Source organism: Amphiprion ocellaris, chromosome 18, assembly GCF_022539595.1.
Source record: "Amphiprion ocellaris isolate individual 3 ecotype Okinawa chromosome 18, ASM2253959v1, whole genome shotgun sequence".
Classification (NCBI taxonomy): Eukaryota; Metazoa; Chordata; class Actinopteri; family Pomacentridae; genus Amphiprion; species Amphiprion ocellaris.
Window position 1 is genome coordinate 26907943 of NC_072783.1, and position 18584 is coordinate 26926526.

Here is an 18584-nt window from a genome sequence, read left to right on the forward strand (position 1 = left end):
ATTGTAAATTATTTAAGATTTTTTTTCAAACTGAGAAGAATATTATGAAATGTTATTTTTCTCGATAAGTCTAACTGGAATGTGTTATGCTGTATTGTATTCACAAAGCTTACATTCCATAAATTGTTTCTTTTTCTCCTTTTCTCAACCTCACCCTAACCAGTCGAGGCAGATGTTTGTCCTCCTTGAGCCTGGTTCTACTTGAGATCAGGAATCTTTGGACTAGTTGGGGTTTCCATGTATAATTTTGTCGACCTCTTGATAATAATGTAAATTAGTCAGGGAGTTTGTTAGGATATATAATATTGTAGGGTCTTAACCTTTATTTTTACAGCGGTGGAAAAAAGTTTTCATTTGTTGACTTTGATACCAACAATGTTGAGAAGTGACATATTGAAACTGTCAAGAATTTAGTTTTGCTAGTTTTTTTCTGGTAAACATCAAACAAAATAACATAGATAGTTTGTATTTGTTTGTGTCTGTCTAATGCAGCCACACCTTTAGAAACACAAAAAAGATTTTTTCCACAAATATTTCATGATAATATTTGAGATTGTGTAAAGTTTTCAGGGTGTCCGAAAACTTTTTTCCACCACTGTAGTTTAGTCAGGTCAATTTGTAGTTTATTTAATATTGTAGAGTCTTTGTCGCTGAGGCTGCTGCGATGTCTGCATTTTAAAAGTGTCTGGTGTCTCTGTTCTGTTCTCCTTGCCTCCCTCCCCCTCTGCCCTCTCTTCTGTCAGTGTATCCTCCCTCTGGCTGGTTGGTTCCTCACCTGTGCTGCATTCAGCTGTCAAGCTCACCTGATCCTGATCCACTGATCGCCCTCCATACTATAAAGGCTCCACTCATCATTTGCCAGACTGTCAGAAAACCATGCTTGGTAGTGTATGGCTGATTCTCCCTTGTGTTGCTTGTTTGAGTTTTTGTTCTTGCCTCTAACTGCTCCTTTAGTGGACAGGATCACTTGTGCTCACTGGTTCTCTGTTCTACTCTTCTGGAAAAATGAGTTTCAGGGTTCAAAACTGCCTCCTCCTGCTATAAAAACACCATCTCTCTACCAGGCAGCCAGTCAGCTTCCACTCGTTCCACCCACACCCAATGAACCTTTTTACTTTCATTCTAGATTCAGTTTCTGATTTTAGGTTCATCAAAAAATGTATTTAAAAATATTAATTGATGATCTTACGGTTCAATAGCAGTTGTTTAAAATGTGCCATATAAATAAGTCGCTTGACTTTAGGGAACTCGGTTTTGCCTTTTCTTTGAAATTACTTTGTAAATCGTTGTTAGAGAACTTTGCAACTAACTAGGAAGAATGCCATTTGATCTTAAAATTATTAGTTAGTGCCCAAATGCAGAGCTAGTATCAGTAATTTGCTGTTTAATAACGTTTTCTTACAGCTCTGTTGTAACTCTAACTAACAGGAGCTAACTGGCTAAATTTGATAACATAAAAAGCTAAAAGTGGTGTTGCTATTGTCATACAATAGAATAATGAAAAATAAAAAATATGGCTTCACAGATATATAAAAACACTAAATAAAAACAGTCATGTTGAATTATGAATTAAAAAACAAATCTGCTTAAATAAATATTCCAGTAACACAAATTACAATTAAATAACATTTCATGATAATAACTTTTATAAATTTTGTATACAAGTCCAGAATCTATTAGTGAATTTATGCTTTTTACTATATATGCTCATTTACATGTTTCTACTTTCTAGTATTTATTGAGCACTTTGTGTGTCTGTACTCATATATATGTTTGTTTGTGTGTTGTTGGATCAATAGAGAGGATGACTGGATTTAAGAGCTTTATTATTCATTTTACTGCTTGTCTGCTGTAGGAATTTAGCAAATTCACATTAAGTATAGAACAGTATATGTATTAGTATACAAGGAACATTCAGTGTTTCTCACATCTGTACACTTCAGTCCTGGTTCACCGTCACTTTCATCACTGTGAGCTACATTACCAGGGCTTTTCCTTAAAACACACCCTCCAAACACAGTCTTGTACATCCCACCCCTGACCCAGACCCCAATTTACAGGATTAGTTTGTACTTTGTCTCTCAAGTGCAATATCACCACATGTTCACCTTCAATTGGGTTCACTGTACAAGCGATTCAATGTCTGTTATTCAGTTAAATCTCTAAAGAAATACTGTCCAAAGAAAAAAAAGCCTCCGTGTTCAGCTGACAGGAGGACAGATTCTAAAGATGTTTACTGCCCCATGGTGCAATAAACTGAGGGCTTTCAGGGAAGGTCTTTCTACAATGATGGAGATTATTGAATGCAACCATTGAAACCAAAATAATCATCTGGGGCATCATAAATCTAAACATGAGGCTCTACAGTGTGTCAAGTGTCCTGTAACACAGAGTAACATAACATGATTTAGTGTGAATATTAACTCTGTTATTGGTCAAAATAGCTCATCAGGTCCAAGGCACGGAGCTTTAACTCACAGATAAGCAACTTAAAACAATGCTGGTGCAAATTTTTCTTATAAGGCAACCTGCAATATGGTCCCATAGGAAGTCTGTTGAAGTATTAAGTAAGCTATGGACACATATGTGTGATGCGGTACGTATATTCTAACTGATATGACTATTAACTGCTAAAAATAATGTTAAAATGTATAAATTTAATAGGGTGGTTTACTCTGACATTTTGGGAAATATGCTTATTTTAAGATGAGATAATCAGGACTCTTCCCATATCATTCCAGCTATAGAGCTACAGCCAGCAGACACTTAGTTTAACTTAGTATAAAGAAGAAAAAGCAGCTGATGTGGTAAAAAAAAAAAAAAAAAAACAACATCTAGGCAACGGCAGAAACACGGCCCTTTTAGACATAATGCAGTTTGCGCTCGTCACTATGTTCAGCCCAATGCAAAATAAGTGGAGTTTTCACAATTTCTTCCAAGACCACGAAATCAATGAATAATTTTGAATGGAAATTAAACCTCTTTACCTCACTACCTCATTAATTATGAAACTTTAATAGGTATGTAAAGCTGTTGAAAAGGAACAAATAAATCGGGGCCCCATGTTACACATATTGCCAAACTGCAACAAGCTGACTATTAAAACCAATGACTGTATAGAAAGAAGTTAAAACGCACCTGACATGTCTACTTGGAAAGAAACCTGTTTCCTGAGGTCTCATTACAAATGCAAACTTGTGTGTTATAATTCAGGGAATTTAGACACATCAGTTTTTCCTACATTTTGCCTTCCATGCCTGGCTGGCTGGATGCATTGTTTCCTTGTTTCTTCGTGACAAATATTTGCAGTGAAAAGTTAACCTAATCTGAACTTTTAACTGCACATTGCAGCTCAATGCAGCAACAAACCGTTGTTGCATAGTACAAGCCAATTAAAATTATGGGATTCAGAGTGCAGTGGTGCCATTGTGTCACAATGGGCTAGCTGTTTCCAGACTTACCTGCAGCAACATCACTCTTTGAATCCAATTCTCAGCTAGAAAATATATAAATGTATTTCCCAAAATGTCAAACTTTGTAAAAAATATGGTTGACTTGAAATATAAGCATTGAAATCACAATGTAATGTTGCATTTCTGACTGAATAGATTACCTCCTGAACAGAAAATTGGAGCCTTTCCATATCTGATGAATCTTAAAGATATTTAAAATCTCATCTTCTTAATGACACACTATTTAAATGCACCTGACGGTAAACAATCTGCGACTCTCTTCCCTTCGCCCTTCTTTCCTCGACAGTACTGATAGTGTAACAAAGGCCTGTTTACATAGATACTGTCCAGTGACGCCTTCCAGGCATTAACTAAAACAAAAGAAAATAAAAAAGACAAATTATTTACAAGTTAAAAAAAAAACAAGAAATAAAAAAGATATTCTTACAAAACAGCTAAAAATAAAAAAATGTACAACATCAGCAGACACCTGAAATAGTTCCCAGGCACTTGTGATGCAAAAAGGACACATAAGTACACATTTAAGTGCTCCGATCTAAAACAAAAACAGAAATACAATACCATTTACAGTTGTTATTTGGGAATTAAAATACAAACAACCCTTATAGAGTAGTAAGAATACCTTCATTTAAAGTAACACTACAGCATGAAGCTCAGTATGCTAGTGGTTAGTGGCAATCTGTACTCGAGAGTAACAGCTGACGTTGGTGATACAGATGAAGTTTAACATAGTGAACTACTTTCTCCTTCAAATATGTTCCCATTTACAGTGAAGAAAAACAAAACGAGTACGTCCTGTGGGTCCTTAGTTGTCAGCACAATCATATCAACACATTTACACTGTTGAATATGCTTTGAGAAACCGGTAACAACACAATGTAAGAAGCACAGGCTGCTGTGAGGAGAGGAATACATGCTTATACTTAAACAAGCTGATTAATGCAAATGCAGATTCCTGGGTTTCACCTTTACATTGAAGTAATCCAAAACTCTTCCGGTTCCCTTGTCTGAATTCATCCCACATCCTTTCAACTTATGTCTCGACTGACTGGCCTTTTTATTCAGAGGTCATTGTTCCAAACAAAGAAGAAACACAACACCACTTTTCTTTATTTTCCCTCTCTCTCTCTCTGGCCCGTTTCTCTCTCTTATTCATCTGTTTGAAGGATTGTCAGTCGCAAGGATTGCTGCTTTGGATAAACACAGTGGCTTTTGAGCAGCTACAGATTATTCGGTTAGTCATAGATGGTGCAATAATAAGTATAATATTCATGGTGAAACACAATCATTCGAGATACCCTGAGAAATTAAGCAAAAAAGATTAAAAACCCTGGATTTTTGTTTTGCATCCATATAGTTTGTGTGTTTTTTACTTGAAATTGTGTGCACTGGCCGACAATGAGTTGCTAGTTTTTGCATGCTGTTTACTGTCAAGGTAGCATTTCACCATCTACAGCACACATTGCAAATCATACAGTTTTAGACATAAGTAGACACAGAGTAACGTTATATTGGCTACTAATATTGACAATAAACAGTATATGGTCCCCTCATGAGTGTACTCTGTATCATACATGGCAGGATGTGAAGTTTTCTGTGTCCTCTACAATGAATAAGAATGTAAATGCATATGTGTGTGTGTCTGTCTGTGTTTGAATAGTACAGTACATGCATGCACGGCTACATACTGTAAGGTGTGTATGTGTATGTATGTCTGTATTCGGTGTGTGCACTTGTCTCCCTATGTACATATAGTATACACGGTTGTCGCTGGGTAACTTAAGTTCCGCCTCCTTCCCGTTTCTGGGTCAGTTTGAAGTGAGTCTGTGTGTGAGCTTCTGTGTTATGCAGATAGACCCGAGCACATAGACTGGAGTCATGTTGCCCCACAGACCACCTAGTTGGCAAAGTCCAGCCAGCAGTCGTTGGAAAACGATGAAGCAAAAGTCAAGACAACGCCAACGTGTGCTGCGGCTCCACGTCTTAAATCTAAAACAAATGTTTCAAATAAGAGCGAATAGCTGGATGTGGCCTTTGTTACATTTGAAATGCGTCCAACCATCCTTCCTCAGGTTGTCATAGTCTGATGTATGCAGGTGTCATCCAGCAGCAGTAAGACACGGAAGCCGTTTGTTATCTGGAATTCAAAAAGTCTAACATGGCATGTGAATAATCTCAGGTATGGTCTGAAAACATTCCTCTTTGGTAGCGTAGATTTGAACACCTTTAGAAGTACAACACGGGCTTGAGAAGGCGATAAGTAAGGGCTACGCCGGCTATGCATGTTTAAGATTGTAGATACTGATGATAAAGATGCAGAGGATGAAGGTGGAGGAATGAAAGAGAGAGCCAGGTATCCACGATCACTTCAAACTGCTGCTCTGTGGTTAATTAGATCAGAAGATGGTCAGCTGAATGTCAAATAGTGTGGAAAGGCAGGTAGGTATCCCAGCTCCAAATGGAATAGTTATCGAGATGTTTGCTTCTTTGTGTGGATTTGCAAGGCTATCCTGATGGTTAAGTCAAGGGTTGAGGTTTACCTTGCATTGCTTTGATTGTGTATATTGATATTTTTCAGTGTTTTTCTGATTTCCTGTCTTCTCCCCTGATTTAAATGTGATTTGTCGGATTTCGTCACTGTGACTGGTGGCTTCATGAGGCTTCAAGACTTTCTAGAATATTTTAAGGTATAAGGTTCAGGTGGTAAAGTTTTGCTAACAGTTAAAATCACACCACAGAGGTGGCGGTTGGCTTCACGGCGGTCGGACTGAGCACCAGACTCTGCGCGATGTCTTCACGGTTGATCTTGCGCAGCGCCGTGCACAGTGTGTCGATGCTGGCGCACTCCTTGCTCGCCCAGTCGGACAGGAGAGCACGAACAGGATGCTCCTCCTGCCGGAAGGTGGCGATCCGCTCCTCTTCGTATCCGAGCAAACCAGCCAGGTTGCACCAGTCGCTGTCGTGCATGTTGCAGTTTTCTCCCTCGCTGCCCCTGAACAGCAGCTTCTCTACTTTCTCTCTGGTGTGCAGAGGAAGCAGCAAGCAGGGCTCTTCGTCCATGGTGACAACTGCAGAAGGAACAAAAAAAAATCAAACAAATTTGGGTCATTTCATTTGGCTTGATGTGATGTTGACCAGAACAAATTTTAACTCCAGTAGCAACTGACTATATACCACAACACCAGTGAAAATTAGAAGCTCTTCTTTATATCTTATTCTGAAGTGGCATGCATTGATGATAAAGTTAGATTTATTTTTAGATCTTATCTCATCAGAAATTATTATTATTTTTTAAATGTCACTGTCAATTATCAGTTTAACCCATGGTTCTTACAAACAACAGCCCCATCAAGCATCTATTTAGTAAGGCATAATTTTAATCTAACTCTGTTGACAGAAGTCTACCAAACATACTTTGGTCCTACCACTATAAAAAAAAAAAAAAAAAAAAGGTCAGTTATTTCATCATCTGTAAAAATACTGGAAAATGGATTAACTGCTCATTTAAAATCCAAATGTATTTTTTTATGCTGATGATACAGTTTTGTATTTGGTAGTTTCCTTGCAGTCTTTGGCAATATCAAACTACAATCCAATTTCGAGGTCTTATAATAAGCTCTGATTTAAAACTGATATTAAAAGTAAAAAAAATAATACATACATTTATAAGGCATAAAGTTGCTATGATTAAAAGTTTTCACCTTGGAAGTCTCAACACCTGATAAATGTCTTGTTTTGTCTGTTGTAGTGCTCTGAGGTTCATAACTGAAGTGTGAACCTACAGTGTAGGTTCTCCCTTTCTGTCAGAGAAGAGGGATTTTACTCTTTAGTATTTATTAATAAAGTCTGTACGAAAGCAACTATACATCTCAGATTGCTTCTGCAGTTAACACAAATTCATGGCTCCACTAGATCTCAGGAGTGTTTCATTCTTAATGAAGTACTATAAAGGTTCAACTACTCTTAGATTAATAAACTGCAACAGGATCTGAAAATGGATTAAATAGCTTCTGATCCAAAGTTTCAACTGAATCCTCACCTGATTCAAACTGCACATATTATGGACCCATCCCAATGAAGGGCAGCTCCTGAGGTTAACATGATTTTTATTTATTTCCTGTTAAAATGTATGTATTGCTGCTTCTGTCTTGGTTCTGATCAATTTCTTACTTTATTCTTACATATATTTTTGTGGTTTAGGAATTAAAAGTTGATTAGGCTCGATTTAAGTATGTTGGGTTTAGATGTATCTACTATTTGCCCCCCAAAAAAAAAAAAACATTTTATCCTCATGTCTTATACACAGTTATTTCATTTGTTGTTAAATGGATGATTTCAAACAACAAAACTAATTTATCCATCAGAACTCATACATGCAATTACACTAAACCTTAAACAAATTTATTTTTTTTTAAATAAATGACTGACTTGATTCACATAAAAGAATATTTTGTGAAATCCACCATACTGTACATACATTTCTACTGCTCTATGACAGACTAATGACTCATGAGCTTTTCAATTGGCTGCAAATACTTTAAAAATGAAGTGATACAATTGTATAATGGTTTGTTTTTAGAAGCACTGGGCAGCTGCTTTGCAAGAGCAACAATAACTTCTGTTCCTGACCAGTTCCATTAAAACATCATTATAGAAAATCCAAATAAATGCGCTTTCTTTGGCGGCAGTGTCAGACTGTCTGGATTACAGACCTAGAGACAAGACTACAGTTGAAACACTATTTTTCCTGTTTGCACAACCTTGTTTGTTTCCTTTACCATTTTCTTAGTAGACATGTGTTTTTAAAAGTCCTGAATTCTTTGAAACTGGTTTGTCGGGAAAGGACTGTTAACTAGCAGGAGCACGCGATGCCGCCAAGAAAACAAACATCATAGGCTCTGTCAGTGTTGTAATCCTTGTTTGCTGATTTGCTACAGTAAGTTTGAAAGGTCATAGTCAAGGTGGAGCCGATGAAGCCAGGAGGCAGCTCATTCCTGAGGGGGAATTCTATTCTTTTGACTGACACGGAGGGACAGTTCAGCGTTCAGCCCGTAGGTTGTGTACATTCACAGAGACCTAAAATCAGGTTTGCTATCCATCAGGCTTATTAGTGGATTAGAAGAAACTCATTACTGGAGGAATTTAGCGCAAGATAAATGCTGACTTTTGTGTTGCTTGCATGCAGTTGAAGCATAATAGTTTGATAAATGAGGGTTATTGTGTTGCTATTATTACAGGAGCAGCGTCTGTGCAGGTGTATTGTGGGCGTTGTGTGTGTCGCTGTTACCTGTTTGTGCCTGAGTCTGGCCCTGCTGCTCCTGCAGACTCTGACTGTCCACAGAAATCCCGCTGTCGCTGTGCAGCTTCTCCCCTTCAGGTGATGGAGTCTGGTTCTGGTTGGCTGTGCAGTTGTTGGCTCCTTGCTTGTTCTGCTTACAGCTATTCCATCTGAGGAAGAATTCATAGAAAAAGAAGAGAAAAAGTTGCAAAATTCATCACTAATTACCAGTGTTGTAAATACAAATAATAGTGCTGTAAGTTTAGTTAAAGAACAGGCATGTAGGATTTCAGCGGATCTATTAGCAGAAATGGAATTTAAGTTTTCATTAGTGTATAAACACCTGCTGCAATGAATCACAGAGGTCCTCTTCCATGGACTTTCGGTATGTTTCTAAAGTGTTGGCATTGGAGTTAGCAGCCACTGTAGGTTCTCTCACCCTGCTTAGAAAGGGAGCTATGATTCAGTTTTGCTAAGTCACCATTAAATGCTATACAGTCTGACTCCCTGGATGTGGACTTTGGGTATAAGTCTGCCATTTCCTTTGTTCATTTTACACAGCTATTTCCTTCCATTTTGCTACCTACATAATCAAAATCCAACAGGCTCTGAACTTGTAACCTACACTGAAAAGTGCCATTTTTGCCAAAGATTTGGACCATGCAAAAATGCAACCCGGCTTGGTTTTTTTTTTTTTTTTTTTTTTTTGTGAATTTGACATTTAAATGACAGTCCTTTCCTGCAAATGTTCCACCAAAGCAAATCCCCTGGCACTATTTTTACATGGGGCATTTTTTCACATCAAGGAGAGACAGACTAATAGTAGCAAGCACCGGTTTTATTCCTGAAAACAGCTGAAGCAAAACACTAAAGGTACAGACTAGAAAATCGAGGAATGAGCTCTGTAGCATTGAAAGGAACTGCAGTTAGGTGGTTATTGTTTGTGGGTTTACTGCAAGTAACACTCTTCACATACTATTTAGCAACACTGTCCTGATCATTGAGATTAGTTGATTATTAATTATCATTCAAATAACTGCAGTTTCTCTTTTTCTGTTCATTTTATCTCTTCCATTTAGTTTTAGATCAGTGATATTATCACCTTGGACCACCACCACATTACTACAAATCCCATGTATTTCTTCCTCCAAATTATAGGGCTGTCCTTTTTCATTTGGCTTAAAAACAAATACCTGAAGAGAAACAGTTACTGCCAATAAACCACAGCATAAACAGGGGACAGAAACTCGTGATTGAAATATGACCTTAATGTTAGTTTAATGCAATTGTTTTTATACAGGTGAATAGAAAAGATTCTTACAATTATGCAAAATGGTCATGACTGGCTCAAACTATAGCAATCGGGCAATTATGTAATAATTCTAACAAGTGTAACTAGAAGTCACATGATGTATTGTAACAAACGCAATGAAATATTGATCAGTTTTACAACATTGCCATAATACAACTCTGCCTAGGACTAATACATGAGTCAGCAAGAGGAAGCTGCTAAAAGGTAGAATTCTTACAACTGCGAGAACTCATCTTTGAATTTGGGACTCTCAGAAAACTCATTTTCTACAAACAATAGTAACAGTTGTGGTACTTTCAAATCCTCAAACTAACTGATCACTTTCAGTTTTCTCAGTGTCTCAGTGGATCTTGAATGCATGGCCAGACAGGGAATTTGGATTACAGACCATAAAAACAAATGTTTTGTGTAGCTTATACTGCAAATTCCACCTGATGCATTTCTTGTCTTTCTCTGGTGGTTTAACCAGAGAAACCATGAAGTGAAGGGGCTCAGCTGTCACACAGCACATGTCTGTGGTGTAGCAATAAGTAAGTTAATAAAAGTAAACTGTGCATTTAACATCTCTGTGCACCCATGTCGCTAAAGAGAAGCTCAACTGGCAAATAAAAAAATAACTTCCTTGGAATTCAGCCACATAATCACGAATACTGAATAGGTGTATAACTTTGTAAAGAGCCGTGGTTGGGTGATCTGCCAAGAACAGATGAGCAACCCATAATATAGAGCTCTGACGCCAGCTTTACAAGAACATTAGACAATCGATATGGTAATGAAAATAGGGTATAACTGAGGTGAATTCGTCAGACTTTCCTGAGGATGTTAATAAGGACAGTCTGAAGAGCAGCCTTTTAACCAGCTGGTCAAACTGCTGATTCAGTGTTTGGCCTTGGATCTGTCTTGAAGCTACCATGTTTGAATATATAAGCTTGGCTTGTTATGCAACCCAGTGGAATGAACATATTGTACATTCAATATTTAGTGAGCGAGTACACAGACCATGTTGTGACCCAGGACAGCAGTGTGCTCTCAGAAAAGCAGCAGATGATTTCATTAAATATGAAACTGAGGAGATTCAGAATCTGATTAGTTGTCCATATGTACTTCTAATGAGCTGAATTTCACAGTTTAAGTTTTGATGTATGGTTTGTTCCGTAGACTAATGGTTGTCAAATAGCACAGGGGTGCAAATGGGGTCTATAGCTAAATTTCAGTGGTCACAAGATGAGAAAATAAAATATGCATTTCAATTACACAAATTATTTGTAGTCTTTTTCTCTAATTTCATTTTTTTCCCCCAATAAAACAAGATACTTAATCTGTCCTTTAACTATCCACAACAAGTTGATATCAAAAAAGAGGTCTCAAACCAAAAATTTGATTTTTCATCCACCTGGAGACAATTAAATTTCCTATTTTAAACAACATATTTTGTTTCAGTCATTATAATTTGCCATATATCATTTATTAATTACCATGCCTAAATTATTCATCCCCCTTGGAATATTTAGCCCCTTAATTGCTTTTCAATATTGAATCAAAAAAGATTCTTTAATGTCAAAGTGAAAGCTGACTTCTACAAAGTAACATAGAAAGCTCTAATTTGTTAGACCAGAGCTAGCTAGGCTGAATAAAACCAAACTTTCTTTAAAAATATCTTTTAACCTGAAACATATAACTTTAAAAAATAAAACTTTTGGAAAAACTACCATGTCAAAAGTTAGGGCTTTTGGCCTAAAATCCATCAGTATGTTATCAGGTATCACAAAGCCTCATTTATGTGCTTTAAATTTAGTTTCCTACTTCATGTCTTTTCTGTTCTCACCTCTTGAAGATTATGAAAGCCACAAGACCGACAACGACGGCTGCCAGGATGGAGCAGTAGATGGGGATGAGTTTATCGTTCAGACCCTGGTAGAGCCGCTCCTGGGAGTCACCATCAGTGGTCGATGTAGGGCTGTCTGTGGGGACGTCTATTGGAGGGTCGACCACCGTGGTGTCGTCATAGGGGCTCATGGAGGGTCCAGTAACCGGGGGAATCCCTGAGGGGTAAGTGACTGTGAAGGACAATCAGCCATGGAGAGAAAATCTTTGAGTTTCAAGAATATGTGAAAACAAAGCAGCATTGCAATAACAGGGGTTAGTTAAACTTAATGTTTTTGTCCATGAGGTAAATAGAACATCTGAAGGAGTTTTATGATTTAAGCAAATAATTGCCCATTTCCAGACCCAGCAGACATTAAGCACTCTAACCACCTACCGAATAGTTACTTTCCTTTTAGCTCAACCAACTATGGAGCTGCCTGCTGAGGCAATGACACAAATAAGAGTTGCCAGAATGTGCCAAACACCAGGAAAGTAGCTAAAAGACAAGAGAAACCCCTGTCTAGGTGAAAGGAACTGGAGAAACAGATAATAATTTTCTGTGCTTTTGTCGAGCAGAACACTCAGATTTGCATCTTCAGTCTGTGGAGCCACTCTTTAAAATGGAGCATTGGTTACTTTTTTGAGTAATTAAGTTAGTTTTTAAATATGAACTCACAACATATCTGACTTTAAAGTGTTAACATTATATTACCGAATCTCATGTCTTCAATACTGTTTGTGATATTCATGGACAGGATCTCAAGGCACAGTCCAGGTGAGCAGGGTCTATAGTTTGGTAATCTCATCTCTGCTGTTTCCAGATGGTTCTGTGGCCGGGATAAAAGTCTGAATTTCCACGTCCGAGGCCATTGTTCTTTGCCGGAAACCAGCGGATTGCTCCTTCTGAACTGGAGGTGAGTTGCAGCCCTAGACAAAATAGTTTAAGTATGTTGGGATCTTGTTCATGAGTGACTGGAAAATGGAGCATGAGATGGAGAAACAGGCTGGGACAGCATCAGCAATAATGAAGGCATTTGTTCCAACCCTCACGTACAGTCACTGACCCTAGGTAGTGAATAAAACAATGAGGTTGCAGATACAACCAGCCGAAAAGGTGAACCTGGTAGGATGGCTGGGCTCAACCTTGGACATAGGGTAAGGAGATCGGACATCTGGAGGTGGTTTGGGCATCTGATTAGGATTCCTCCTGGGTGCATTCCTTTGAGGGTATTTTACTGGGAGGAAACCCCAGGGTAGACCCAGACCTTTATGGCCTGGGAAAACCTTGGGATCTCCCTGGACGAACTGGAAAACACGGCTGAGGAGAGGTCCTGTAGTACTCTATTTAGCCTGCTGCCACTATGACCTAACCCCAATAAATGAAAGAAAATAAATGATGCTTGAAATCTTATACAGAGGGTGCTCCTCGATCAAACACCAATTGAAGAAGTCTGAGAAACTCCAGACTCAAGGTTGCCTCTCCATACGTGGCCTCAAATGGAGAGACATCCTTTTCTTCAGGATATTTCCAGCTTGGAGACATGATTAGAAAATGATTTCCAAGAAGGACAGAGGGATCATATATCTCCAAGATCCTATTACTTTTTTAGCTTCTATCCACCAAATCAAGTGTAATCATAAATGCTTGTCATGCTGACAAATACAACAAGCACCCACACACACATTACATCCCACATACGCTTGGTCATTTCACCTCCTCCCCAGGGAGCCATTAACCAGGGTAAGAGCAAGTTTGTCCATCCAGTTCTGCCCACAGTCCTCCCACCATTAGCAGAAATGTTCGCTCCTCACCGCGGATGTGGAAACCTATCCTCGCCTGTCACTTACTTACAGTTACTCACATCATTGACAGGAAATCACCCTGTTGGGCTCTAAATACCTCAGGAGAGCCGCTGAGTGCAAAGCGGCCATTTTTCACTAATGAGGTGAAAACATTTTTAATGAGATCTTATTTAGATGGATGCTCAAAGCTGTCGTGGGAGTTTTAGCTGGAACAGTTTTGAGGATGTGATGAGTACTTAATGGCAACACCAATTTACTGAACATCCTGTCAACTTATTGTGCTACGTCTGTCATTCTTAATCCTTCACCTATAAGGCCACTGATTTGTTTCATTACCTTCTCTAAGGATGACATTAGTGTCACAATAACCTGAAGTAAACCAGGAAACATGTTGCCCTGCAGGGATATCTAATTCACTGTGCCAGGTTTGCTTGACATGTGACAGATGGCTAATAAATTTGTTTCATGCACAGTGTCCACTAAGTGTGGAGTACTCAGAACTGTCACAGATTCCTGTTTGTCTTCCTGCTACTTTGTTAGCATTGGTTGTTAGCCAGCTTTAAACTTTTGAGTGCCAGATCACTGAGCCGCATCCTGCATGGTTCAATGAGCCACGTGGTGCTGTTGAGTAACCTCCAGGTTATTTCAGCTCACTCATGCACAGCAAAAACCTACTTACAAAAGATTAAAGCTAAAGCCACAGTGTTCTTTGTCTTTACACCTTCTCTCTCCTACATGTACTGTCACAATCATTTATATGTATGTATGTATGTATATACTGTCACAGATTCCTGTTTGTCTTCCTATATATATATATATGTATACAGTTGCTCATAAGTTTACATACCCCGGCAAAATTTGTGAAATATTGTCTCTCTTTTTTGAGAATATATGTTTGATCATGGAAAAACTTTTCTTTCATTTAGGGTTAGTGGTCAGACAAACTATTCATTGTCACACAGTTGTATTAAGACTAGTGGCTCAGAGCTACTTTAACTGCTAATAAATGATGGGATTTTGTTCGATCACCCTTATATATCGGTAAAATACTTTTTTTAAATTACTACAAATAGGAGAAAAGAAAAAATGACAAGATAGACCTGGCCAGTAAAGTGATTTTGATGTATTGACCACACAGGATACTCAGCCTCTGACATGACACACATAGACCGTTCATACTAGTGACATTACTGTCGCATTTTTACTTACTGTGGCTTAATTTTTTACTGAAATATAGTTGTTTATTTCTATGGAAACAGCACAGCTATGACTAGGAATAGAGACAACTCCATGTAACTCAATGTTCTAAATCTAAAAATCTAAAGCTGGACATCTTTGATTATTAATTTTACAAAAACTCCATAACATTTTCCAAGTGTCCACAGGTCTTACAAATACTGGGAAAAGAATGGTGTCTGTACATATCATAGATATTTTACAACTTATTTTTAATTTGTTTCCATACTTTTGTCCCATCTACTCTGTGTAAACACAGCCTGCAGTTCAGCCTTGTTTAGGAGGAAAGATCAAGAATTTTTGCTACGTGACTGGTGGTCATACCTGAGCGAGGCATAGTTTCACAGTTACACTGGGGAGCAGAGAATATTTAATTTTTACAGAATTTTATTACTGCCAATGGTTTATTTTTGGCATATTTTTAAAAAACCTGACATGTTGAATAATTTTGAGCTCATATTTGGTGACATTTTGTGACAGAACTGCATATCACAAATGAATAGTTCAGGTTCTTGCGCTCATAAACGTAGAATTTTGGTAATTTTTAAAAAGATAACCCACTGATAGATTTTGGGGTTCAGAGAGTTAATAATAATACATCCATGGTTTTTAATAAAAACGAAAAATGCATGACACAAAAAAGTAACATGTCAGTTTTGATGCTTTTTAAAATGTCTACTATGTGCTTGACAGTGTCATGGGCGTACCATGCTAAACTGGTGGATACTATTTACAGTATATATTCAATATATTTATCTTTGGATGAAGTGTCTAAGAAACAGATTACAAACAGGCTTGAGATGAATCGCTAGAACATATCAAGTTGCTTCCCTCTTCAACACTGTGTAGAAAACACAGATACACAGGCCACATCCACACCACCGCCATCATCACCATCGCCACCATGGCCGGTCTGTCTCTGCCCTGCTATCTTTTACCCTCCAACACACACAAATGAAATCAGACCCCATCCATTGACAGAGATCCTCTTTGTCCAGCACAAACGCCCCCTCCTCATCTTTTCTCTTCAGCTTTCAATCTGCTCCCCATTTTACCTCTGGCTATGCTTCTACTCCCTCCTATCAGGCGTTTCCTTTTCTGTCAATCACCTGCGTGGTCATTTTTTAATGCACTTTTTTTCTCCCATTTTGTCTTTTTCACCTCCCTTTTTCACATAATATCGATGTCGTCTAACCTGCCTGGTTAAATCTTTAATTGTTTTGGCTCATTGTCCATCTATCTCATGCATCCATCATTGCTTTCACTCAGGCTTTACATCCCCACACCATTACTTTGCTCTCCTTCCCTCCCTCTCTTCATATGATCAGCAGTTACAAACTGATCCTGAGTGCTTCTACTGAACCACTAGCTCGGCCTTGTATGGCGGATGGTCCGGCTTCAGAGATGAGTGACCTTCTCCTGCTGAGCTCAGCTTGTTTCCAGCACTCAGTGGTTACTGGACCAGTGCCCTCAGTCAACAGAATAAAAACGAGACATCTTAATGATCAACACAGCAACAGTTTCCTTAGATTGTAAACACGGATGCTTGTTTACCTACATTTTAAAGAAAAACATGAGAAATCATATACATCCACATGTGATAGTTAACATAAAGCCATACATTTTACTAATTTTAAGTAGAAACTATTACCAAGAAAGTAGGAGATGCAACAAGAAACATGCTGCGTAAAACTAAAATTCATTCAGTCATAAAATGCCCCAAATCGGCTTTAACACAAAAAATGTTAATGTTAAAATAAACGATGAACATTGTGATGTCACACATTAGTTTATGGACTCGTGTTTTCAAGCATCACATTTGGAATATGGCTGTTGATCTTTTGAAACCGCAAAAGACAGAAGAGCAATGGATCTGACTGAAAACAATCTAGTAGTGAGTGTCAATCACAAGGTAACCACACCCTAAAGCATACCCTGCTCTGTCATCTATTTTATTCTAAATGGGACGATAATGAACATCTTACTGTATTAAAGGAGACTTGAAACTAGCGACTGAGACCAATAACTCATCAGGAAAATCTTTATTGCGGTAACAAATCAAGTGAGAAGTAGGGTCATGATTTCAAAAACTTCTATACGATCAGACTTCTTTTTTGCAGCCAGAACAGTCGCCCTCTACTGGACAATAGAAAGAATGCAGGTTTCCGTCACTCCTACATTCACTTTTTAGACCTGGAGAGCCATCTTTATATACAGTCTATGATTTACTGTAACGTCTCAGTCCAGTGAAAACCATGATTAACCATATTTATGATTTGTTTTCAGATGACTGATTAAAGCCTCTTTTGTAGACGATTCTCCCACAGCACACGACACCTTAAATAAAGAGTTTTTTTAAATTAAAAAAACACTTGGCAATAGACAGCGACAATTTGAATATTTCATGTGAGCAGGAAGAGAAGTAACTGACTTCATTTGCTTTTCCTTCTAGTGTTCACTCATTTATGTATGTCACGAGCGCTAACTTTCATACTGTTTATCATATGACTTATCAAAATAAAATACTTCCTGATTCCAACACTGAATAGAACACACACAATTATATCTGGAGGCACTGTGTCTAATGTTATTGGTGCTGTTCTGGTCAGAACATTTCAAGCTTGTCATTAAAATCATAAAAAACTGAAAGACATGGAACCGTCAAAATTACAGGTTTAGTCAAGTGGAACGCCTGTCAACAAAACACCCATTATATTTATTGTTAAACATTATGGGCTTGTTGGAGAAATTACTGGAATTTTCGTCTTGGCTTTGTCAGATAATGATTAACTTGTGACAGGAAACCAGAGCGCACGTGTGCTGACTAACACAAAGTGAGTAATTATATAGAAAGAGCTTGTGGGACTGTGTGAGGAAACTGTGTTCAAAGTGTTGAGTGTTGCTGTGTGTGTGAGAGGTTCTCTGAAGCAGCCACACCTGAGCTGAACTCGTCATTCTGGCCACCTGCAAACAGGTGTTGCTGCTGTTTCAACACCGTATACTTTAAAGGCCGACTTCAGATTTAAACACGTAGGGAAAGGAGGAGCTTGTTTGTTTTTTTATTACATGTCATTAAAGCAGAAAACAGCTGCAACCACTGCCAGCTTGTGCCCAAGAAAACCTGAAATGCCTACAGCAGTGAGAGACATTTTTATTTTATTCCTTTTGTTAATTATACTCTGTTACAACAAGCGCAAATGAAGGGATTAATGTCAAACATCGGTGAACGCTGTTACTTTTTTTTTTTTTTTTAAATCTCTTTTATGCATTTGTGATTTCCTTTGCTGAACCTCTTTGGCATACTTTTCTCCTTGAGTCCCCCCCACCTCGGTTCCTACCTTACATGACCCATCTCAATTTTCTGCCCACGTGCTTCAGACACACCCCTAAATGTGTATGAATGTGTATGTGAAGTTATACAGACTGCATGTGTGTGTCTGTGTGTGTCTGTTCTGCAGCAGAATGTGATCAGCACTCGTAGAGGTCAACCAGAGAAACCCGAGAGTGCAGAGGAGTAACTCCATCGCTTTTATCGACCGGGCCACATTCTCAGCATCTGCTCCCTCTCTCTGCTCTCTCAGGCTTTCTCCATCTCTTTCTGTTCTGCAGCTCTCTG

The 18584-nt window shown here is 38.3% G+C and overlaps 2 protein-coding genes across 2 annotated transcripts in view; one reads left to right on the forward strand and one right to left on the reverse strand.

Moving 5' to 3' along the window:
• Positions 1 to 1809: 1809 nt before the first annotated feature.
• The window catches only part of ngfrb (nerve growth factor receptor b), a 39831-nt gene continuing 23056 nt past the window's right edge, over positions 1810 to 18584 (reverse strand). Inside the window, exons 4-6 of the mRNA XM_023286106.3 lie at positions 11889 to 12120; positions 8761 to 8921; positions 1810 to 6541 (exon numbers count right to left, since the gene is read on the reverse strand). Of these exons, the coding sequence (XP_023141874.1) occupies positions 6201 to 6541; positions 8761 to 8921; positions 11889 to 12120 (734 nt within the window). The 3' untranslated portion in view covers positions 1810 to 6200. The remainder of the gene's footprint in view (positions 6542 to 8760; positions 8922 to 11888; positions 12121 to 18584) is intronic.
• The window catches only part of slc4a1b (solute carrier family 4 member 1b (Diego blood group)), a 55338-nt gene continuing 48724 nt past the window's right edge, over positions 11971 to 18584 (forward strand). The window contains exons 1-2 of the mRNA XM_023286089.3: positions 11971 to 12112; positions 12751 to 12843. The gene's annotated coding sequence lies outside the window, so the exon portion shown is untranslated. The remainder of the gene's footprint in view (positions 12113 to 12750; positions 12844 to 18584) is intronic.